Source organism: Miniopterus schreibersii (genome assembly GCF_964146895.1).
Source record: "Miniopterus schreibersii genome assembly, chromosome: 12".
NCBI classification, from domain to species: domain Eukaryota; kingdom Metazoa; phylum Chordata; class Mammalia; order Chiroptera; family Miniopteridae; genus Miniopterus; species Miniopterus schreibersii.
The window spans coordinates 47,048,567-47,057,933 of record NC_138112.1 but is presented as its reverse complement, the minus strand read 5'-3'; the positions used below and the strand labels follow the sequence as shown (position 1 = coordinate 47,057,933).

At 49.9% G+C, this 9,367-nt stretch overlaps 1 protein-coding gene across 1 annotated transcript; it reads left to right on the top strand.

The window, feature by feature from the left end:
- The first annotated feature begins 215 nt into the window (after positions 1-215).
- KCNJ11 (potassium inwardly rectifying channel subfamily J member 11) lies at positions 216-3,673 on the top strand. The gene has a single exon (XM_081155059.1). It carries the CDS (start codon positions 841-843, stop codon positions 2,026-2,028), a length of 1,188 nt encoding a protein of 395 aa, XP_081011185.1. The 5' UTR covers positions 216-840; the 3' UTR covers positions 2,029-3,673.
- Positions 3,674-9,367: the final 5,694 nt, after the last annotated feature.

The window sequence follows — 9,367 nt, the reverse complement described above, 5'->3', positions numbered from 1 at the left end:
AGAGGGGGAGGCGAGGCTCCGGCTTGAGCAGCCCGAGCAGGTGCCGCCTTTGCCAGCGGGCGGGGCAGGGACGGAGCGCGGAGCGCGGGGCTGGGGCGCGGCGCCGGCGCGCGTGCGCCCGAGGGGGGCCGAGAGGCCCCGACTCCCGGCTGAGCGGGTCGGGGCGCGCGAAGGGTGAGGGGATCTGGAGTTGAGCTGGGTGGGGTGGTGACTCTGGAGGGAGCAGGATATCAAGGAGACAGAGAGGACGGTAGCTGGAGGGAGGATCCGGAGAGCGGCGAAAGCGCTGCGGGGGGTGGGGTAGGAAGGAGGGGACATACCTGGAGGTGAGACTGGGTGGTGGTCAGGATATGAAACTAGCTTGGAGGGGACACGGGGACAGAAATGGGTGAGGCAGAAGACACGGTGGGGGTTGTGTGAGGTCTGGTCAGTTGATAATCACCAGAGGTGTTAAGTTCCAAGTGGAAGAGGTGGGTCGAGAAGGAACGCCGGGTGGGGAGAAGGGGTCTTAGACAGGGAGACGCCCAGGGGTGGTCAGCGGGTGGAGGAGCGTTGAGCTGAAATCTAGGGCCCAGTGGGGAACTGGTAAGGTGGGGGCGCCCTAGGCAATGGGCAGGCGGGCTGAGGCGTGTAAGCCTGGTATATAAAGTAAAGCAGGGGCCAGATGGAGGTGAGGATGACTCCAGTTGCGCAGGCATCTCAGAAGTGAGGCCAGCAGCACAGATTGAGGGTGGTCCCAGAGTGGAAGGGTACCCAGAGAGGGAACCCCACAGGGAGGCCTGAGGCTGGTGAGGGGACACCCCCCATGAAGGACGCCTCTCCCTGGTGGTCGCCAGAGCCATGCTGTCCCGCAAGGGCATCATCCCTGAGGAGTATGTGCTGACCCGGCTGGCAGAGGACCCTGCGGAGCCCCGGTACCGTGCCCGTGAGAGAAGGGCCCGCTTCGTGTCCAAGAAAGGCAACTGCAACGTAGCCCACAAAAACATCCGGGAGCAGGGCCGCTTCCTGCAGGATGTGTTCACCACGCTAGTGGACCTCAAGTGGCCGCACACGCTGCTCATCTTCACTATGTCCTTCCTGTGCAGCTGGCTGCTCTTTGCCATGGTCTGGTGGCTCATCGCCTTTGCCCACGGTGACCTGGCTCCTGGTGACCTGACCCCTGGAGAGGGTGCCATTGTGCCCTGCGTCACCAGCATCCACTCTTTTTCATCTGCCTTCCTTTTCTCCATTGAGGTCCAAGTGACCATTGGCTTTGGCGGGCGCATGGTGACGGAGGAGTGCCCGCTGGCCATCCTGATCCTCATCGTGCAGAACATCGTGGGGCTCATGATCAACGCCATCATGCTGGGCTGCATCTTCATGAAGACCGCCCAGGCCCACCGGCGGGCCGAGACCCTCATCTTCAGCAAGCACGCGGTCATCGCCTTGCGCCAAGGCCGCCTCTGCTTCATGCTGCGCGTCGGTGACCTCCGCAAGAGCATGATCATCAGTGCCACCATCCACATGCAGGTGGTGCGCAAGACCACCAGCCCTGAGGGCGAGGTGGTGCCCCTGCACCAGGTGGACATCCCTATGGAGAATGGCGTGGGTGGGAACAGCATCTTCCTGGTGGCTCCCCTCATCATCTACCACATCATTGATGCCAACAGCCCACTCTACGACCTGGGGCCCAGTGACCTGCACCACCATCAGGACCTGGAGATCATTGTCATCCTGGAAGGTGTGGTGGAAACCACAGGCATCACCACCCAAGCCCGCACCTCCTACCTGGCCGATGAGATCCTGTGGGGTCAGCGCTTTGTACCCATTGTGTCCGAGGAGGATGGCCGCTACGCTGTGGACTACTCCAAGTTTGGCAACACCATCAAAGTTCCTACACCACTCTGCACGGCCCGCCAGCTTGATGAGGACCGCAGCCTACTGGATGCCCTAACCCTCGCCTCAGCCCGTGGGCCACTGCGTAAGCGCAGCGTGGCCATGGCCAAGGCCAAGCCCAGGTTTAGCATCTCTCCGGATTCCCTGTCCTGAGCCATGGTCCCTTGGGCTCCCACCCCACATGTGTGCACATGGGCAGTGTGGTATGGTACGTAGAGTGGACATGGTGTGGGCCTCTTGGCCAGGCCAGGACCTGGTCTGAGGTTGGGCCCTCCCCAGCTCAGCGTCGCCGCTGCTACTTGCCCAGGGTGTTACAAGGCATTGTCACTACCTATTTCTGGGGAGCCTGTACTGAGTTATTTTTGTCCCTGCTCTTCCCGGCACCAACTCAGAACTGGTTGGCTCCCCCTCCCTGGACTCAACGCTGGGGAAACTGTGGGAAGTGTCGGTCCCTAAAGCTGTGTCTCCAGTTACTCCTGGAGCCCCATGATCAGTCAGCCACAGCTGAGCAGATGGCTGGGGAAGAACAGCCCTCAGGTTGAGGGACTGCTGCTGTGTTTCTATGGCCCCAAGAGATGTCCTTGGGCCCTGAAAACATGATGAGCTAAAGAGTGGGCAGGGCCAGCTGGGGAGGGCAGTTGATGAGGGAGGGAGCACATTCCAGCTGGAAGACTGGAGGTGTGGAGCCTACACAGGCAAGGACAGGCTGAGCTGACAGGACTCCCCTCCACGGGGCAGGCTCTGGCAGGGAGGAAATGGCATGAGGATGCTCAGCTTTGCTGAGTCCTTTCAGGCACAGGGAAGGGGAGATGGGTCCTGTGCCCCTACCCTTTGCCTCAACACCAAGCCTTCTATGGTGAGGGCTCCTTGGGCTGGAGCTGCTGAGGCCGCCTGTTCCCATTCTGTCCCCCACCCTAAGAGGCTGGGGTGGGCTGGGACAGACATTGGCATGCCGAGCAGAAGGAGGTTTAGGAGAGGGGGTTCCTGGGCCCACTACACTTAGTGGGCCTCACACCAAACTCTGGTCCTGGCTCCCCACCAGTGGCTACCACTGACTTTGTCCAGAGGGTGACTATGGAGGGTCTATGGGTTGTTATAAAAGGAGATGTTGGAAAGCTCAGGATGGTGGGGGTAAGCAAGGTCCCTAAGGTAAACGGGTCCTTGGCCCTGATGGGCTTATCCCCAGTCCTGGACTCTCTGAGCAGTACTGTGTGTACTTACCCAAAATTCCGCCTTTTCCCTGTCAATAAAGTCTCCCTCCTTAATGACTTAAACTCTGGCTCTTCTTGCTGGGGAGGTAGCAGTCATGCTGGTGGACAGAGAGAGTAGGGCCTGGAGGTGCCAGCCCACATTTCAGAGGTGCCATGGAGGCGTGGAAGGAAACCTGAGGCTGGCCCTCTTCCCCAGTTCAGGGAGACATTTCCCCTTTTGCCCTGCCAGCCTGTCTGGCCATTTCAACCTTTGGACACCCACCAGGCTTATAGCCCCGCCTCTGTTCTCAGGAATCTGCTGCAAGGCTTGGGTGCTCAGGGAGAGAGGCAAGGACATCATATGCATTAGTGTAGTGATAGGAGCATAAGCTCACAAGCCAGCTGCCTGGGTTCAAATTCTGGCTCTAGCTTTAAGACCTTGATCAACCAACTTAACCTCTCTGTGCCTCAGTTGCCTCATCTATAAAGTAGGCATACTAATAGTACCTACCTCATAGAATTGTTGTGGGAGGAAGTGAAAAATATATATAAAATGCTTGCATGTCTGGTCCATAATAAGTGCTCAATAAATGTCAACTATTGTGATTGTTATTGAATCAGCCACATGATGAGACAACTGACGAAGCAGATGTTAAGAGAGAGGGTGCTATTATATTTCCCCTCAGTAATGAGATTCTCTACCTGGTCTTATTTTCTTCACAATGCCCCCTCTGAGCTAATCACAGTGGCTGTGGTAATGCCTATTACCTGATCTTCTTGTCTCCATCTCACCCCTTCAGTCCATCTGCCATGCAGCCACCAGTGGTCTTATTAAAATGCTTGTGATCATCCCCTCCCATGTCAACTACCTGCAGTAGTTCCCCATCACCTTCTGGGTTAAGGCTAGACTGATATCCAGCATGTCAGGCTTTGCCTGCTTTCTAGCCTTACAGGTCACAGTTGCTAGGACCTTGTGCACCCTCCCACTTCCATTACTGCCTTACTATCCCCTCTTTGCATATAACATTGACCTTACCTCCGAGCCTTTGCCTATGTTACTCCCTTTGCCTAGACTGCCCAGGCCTCATCTCTGCCTGTTGAATCCATAAAAGTCTAGGTCAAAGGATGCCTCCTTGAAACCTTCCTTGATTCCTCTGGAAAGACATGGCCCTTTGTCTGTGTTTGTGGGCGTTCTACTTTTGCCTGTGTTTATAGGTTTGTCTCCCCATCCCCAAGTCCATGGCTCCTTGAGGTCAGGGACTGTGTCTGACCTAGCACTATGCCTGGCACTGAGTAAGTGCTGAATGAATGAATGAATGAATGAATGAATGAATGAATGAATGAATGAGTGATGGATGGTGTAGAGGACAAGAAGCCAGGGTTATTGCTACAGTTTGAGGCCTGCAGAGGGCTTTTATTGGATCAGTGAGAATTTGTCCCAGGCTACTCAAGAGGCAGGGCTGAGAGCCAGAAAGCTGCTGCTGCTGCAGCTCCAAGCTCTAAGCTGTCCCCTCCCTGCATCACACAGCCTCTGTCCTTGCTGAGCTGACCCATTTCTGGTTTAGAGGAAAAAGAAATGAGAAGCTACTCAGAGTCAGCCCAGAATTTGGAGGCAGTGCCTGGCTCTTGGGACTTAGATTGGCTGTTCTTAAGGCCAGAAGAGGGGCCAGACCCACTGCAAAACCCCTTGGCAGCACCATCCTTGGAACCCCATCCATAGTAACTTTCGTCTAGCCTGACCTTAAGCCACTGGTGGCAGTGAACTGGTGGCAGTGAACTGGCAGAACTGAGAGGTGCCAGTGCCACCTGCTGGCCACAAAGAAGACCTACTTTATCCCAGAAAATCAGGGTCACTGGTCCTAGGCTCTCCACTCTTAAGAGAGTGGCTTAGCTCAGGGAGAAGCTGGAAAGTTCCAGGCTTGGAGGAGAAGCTGGACCAAGTCTTTCTTGACCCTTGTAAATGTTCTTGCCCACTGATAATGTTCCTTCTATCTGGGGGCACCCCTGCTTTAAAGCACTGGACTAACCTGGCCAAGGAAGGTCCCCTGAGCTCTACTCAGCCCAGCAGGAACTTCTGTGAGAATTTAGATTCTGACATGCTGCCTCCAGGACAGCATTGGACATCATATAAGAACAGACAGCAGGCCATGCAAGTCCACACCCTGTCTGTAGAACTGACTCTCTGCCAGGCCTCCTGGAGACGGGAGGGAAGTACCTCGTTTCACTATGGTCCAGTGCTGATGGAGGTGCTGTTCTCCAAGTTTGCAGATGAAACAGGATCAGAAGTGACATTAACTCGCTAAAATCTCACAGCTAGTAAATGGCAGACCCAAGACTTGGTTCTGAGTCTGTCTCAGACTGCTGCACAATCCCAGTGACCTGAGCTCCAGCTTTTACTAGGGGTGCCACCTTTTCTAAGTGTCAAATCCACCACAGACAGTTATCTCTAGACCAAGAACAAGAGGGAAAGTATAGCTTGGGAAGCCCTTGGGCCTCCCTGAGTCCCAGATTTGAGACTAATGACAGGCTCAGCTATAGTAACACCTATGGATTTGGCATCTCCAGCCAGTCACCTCGATGTCCCCACATGGCCCTTCTGCTGGAAAGGACTCACCCACCTTCTACAGGACCTACTTTCCACAGGTGGCATCCTCCCAGTTCCACCCTGCATGTGAGTTCCTACCCAACAGCTTTTCTTAGGGAGAACCTTCCCAAGGAGCTTTCTGCTAGGAGTAGAGAAGCCTTGGCTCCCTACGTGTCTCTAGACTCACCTCTGAAATCAACCCTGGTTCCGATATCAGACACCTTATCTAGTACCAAGGCATGCAGAAGACTTTGGGGAAGAAGATATGAATTTTGTATGCCAAAGTCATGTTGACCCCAGACTAGGCCAGGTGTGGAGAACAGATCTGTTCCAGCTTGAAAGAAGCTGGGGAAAGAGAACAGTGGGATTCAAATCAGAGTGGGTTCCAGAGAGCGTCTTTATTGCACTAAATTCTAAATTAATTGGCAACTTCTCTGCCAGGTCCACCTACCTGGGGCATTGTATTTCTTCATGGAAAGGGAAGCAGGTGCTACCTACATCCTACTCTATTTCCACTCTGGGCAGACCCAACTCTGAAGTGACACAAAAGGCTGGTCACCCAGGCTGGCCAACTTGTGTACAGGAGTGCGAACTTCTGCCTTTCCCCTGACCTCAGACACTGATGTCAATGAATGAAAAAGTAATGCAACGTGCGTGTGCAACTACACAAATTTATTTCCTTCACTGGGAGGAGCAAGGGTGTACAGGAGTACAGGTGAGGTCAGCGGTGCCCCGAAGCTTTCTTCAGCCACACACCTCCCCTTCGTGAAGGGGCATCATCCCTTGCAACACAAATGCATCTCAAACTCCTCCTCCACAGACTATCAGCACCCAAAGTGAAGCAAACCAGACTTTGGGGAGCCCTACCTCTGTGTTCTCTTTATATGATCCATTCCAGTTTTTCTCATAAGGTCATTATTCTTGGGGAAGGGAAGTCACTCCAGGGTAACCCAGAGAGAAGTAAATGCAGTAGAGTCTGACTGAGACTCCTGTTAAAGTCCTACTGCGTCCTTGGTTTCCCATCCATCTTGGAAGTGGAAAAATGAAAATCATCCCATAATTCTGCCTCTTTCGTGCCTCTCTTCAGGTCTCCCAAGGTCTGACCAGCATCCTTATTTCTGAGTTTAGTAACTCCTTGATGCCTTTTTTTTTCTCTACATCATAGACTCTCTTCCAATCAATAATGTCCATTTACCATTCCCCATGTTTTACATCTATTATTTTCACCTTCCTATAAAAAGATCTATTTGTGTCCAGCCGGGCGTGGCTCAGCGGTTGAGCATCGACCCCGGATCCAGGGGATCAGGGTTCGATTCCCGGTCAGGGCACATGCGCGGGTTGCAGGCTCGATGCCCAGTCGGGGGTGTGCAGGAGGCGGCCGATCAATGACTCTCTCATCATTGATGTTTCTGTCTCTCTCTCCCTCTCCTTTCCTCTCTATGAAATCAATAAAGATATATTTTTTTAAAATCCATTTATGATTTTCCCATCTAATTATATTTTCCTTTTTCTCTTGTATTATTTTACTGTTCTATTGCAATCTCTACAAAATTATAATTTCTTTTGCTAAATTTATAAAATCTCGTCTCCTTTACTAGTTTTTCCCAAAGGGTGTCATTCTCTTTCAACCACTGTAAACAGCTTTGGACTACTTCATTTGTTCCACAGTGCCACTGTTGTCATGTGCCTCCTTTCACTTTGAGATTTATTGGTTCCTCTAATTATATTCTCGTAATAGGCACCAACCACACTGATGCTGCAATCCCCACGTGCCACCACTAAAAGCCACTCTAACCCTCAGGTGGGAGCTCAGCTATGAGGAGCCTGTTCTACTCATCCCTCTAGGCCAGCGATTTTCAACCTTTTTCATCTCATGGCACATAAACTAATTACTAAAATTCCAAAACTCAGCAAAAAATATATTTTTGTCAATCTCACAAAAAAATAGGTATAATTTTGATTCACACTGGACAACTATTGTTATGTTAGCTGTTGTCATTTTTTTATTTGACAATCTAAGGGAAAAGAGGTCAGTACCCTTGACTAAATAGTCAGGTATTGCATGTTTTAAAAATTCTTGCATATATGCATAATCTATGGACACAAACAATAGTGTGGTGAAGGCCTGGGCCGGGGAGTGGGTGCAGGGTGGAAAGAGCCAATGGAGAAAAAAGGGGACATCGGTAATATTTTCAACAATAAAGATGAATTTTAAAAAAGAAAGCAGAAAGCTAAAGGACAAAGATAATTCAGATACTTTTATTCATATACTGGTGTGTACAGATTGATCTCACTGAACAAAGAAATAGAATTTGAAATGGATGTGACATTTGAGTTTAACTTTAAAAGAGGAACAGATTTGGATTTGTAGGGATTTGGGGTAAAGGGCATTGGGTAATATCATGCAAATGTATTACAGATCTATCATCAATGAATAAGCTGGAAATTTACACACACACACAAGAAATTCTTGCCGTGGCACATCAGTTGAAAATTGTCAAAGTCAAGAGACTTCCAAGTTCTGCTCATTGTACCCCTCCTGAGTGACCTAAGAACTATGCCCGAGTCATTACTCCATCTAGTAGAAATGGGAACAGGGCTTCTCTGTCCTACAGAGCTCCTGAAATACAGCTGCACATCCCTGGTAACTGTATTCAGAACCACACTGTATGTTACCCATGACCAACATCTGGCATGAGACCCTCCAGAGCCCTATCAACCTGTCCTGGCTGAGGAGCCCATACTTTCATCCAATTAGGAATAGCATCAGCCACCTTGGTTTAGGTACGGAAAATAAGGCAAGGGCCAAACACACCAACCACAGGTCTCCCCCTAAGAACAAACTAGAACTATACAGAGGAAGCCTCTCCTCTAGACCTAATTAATAATCAAGTTCATGATTCACAGCCCAACCACACCCTGGATCTTCCTTGGTGATTTGGTATATTGATTAAAAATCCAAGCTCTACCCTTTACTAGCCATGAGATGGGGAGCAAGACATTTATCTTCTATCAAATAACAACTCTGCTATAAATTAAAAGTGGATACTTTTATTCATATACTGGTGTGTACAGATTGATCTCACTGAACAAAGAAATAGAATTTGAAATGGAAACGGGCCACAGTCTGGAAACAGTAAGTGTTGCTTTCTCTCCCCCATCCGACCTCTTTTTTTAATTGAGGTATAATTGACATATAACATTACATGAGTTTCAGGTATACAGCATAAAATTTGATATTTGTATATATTGTGAAATAATCACCTCATTAAATCTAATTAAAATCCATCACCATACAGTTACAAATTTTTTTCTTGTGATGATCTTTAAGATTTACTTTTAGCAACTTTCAAATATGCTATACAGTATTACTAACTCAAGTCACCACGCTGTATATTACATCCCCATGACTTATTTTAAAACTCAAAGTCTGTGCCTTTTGACCTCCTTCATCCATTTTGCCCATTTCCTATCCCCTACCTTAAACAACCACCAATCTGTTCTTGGTATCTATGAGCTCATTTTTTTGTGTTTGTATTTTTTTAGATTCACATATAAGGGAGATCATACATATCTTTCTCTGATTTATTTCACTTAAAATACTGCCCTCAAGGTCCATTGCATTGTCATGAATGGCAAGATTTCCTTTTTTTTATGGCTGAATAATATTTCATTGTGTACACAGCCATGTGCCTCATAACGTTTTGAGGAACAATGG

Bases quoted from the DNA above. Each gene is read 5' to 3' on its own strand.
- KCNJ11 (XM_081155059.1), top strand. From the start codon at position 841: ATGCTGTCCCGCAAGGGCATCATCCCTGAGGAGTATGTGCTGACCCGG.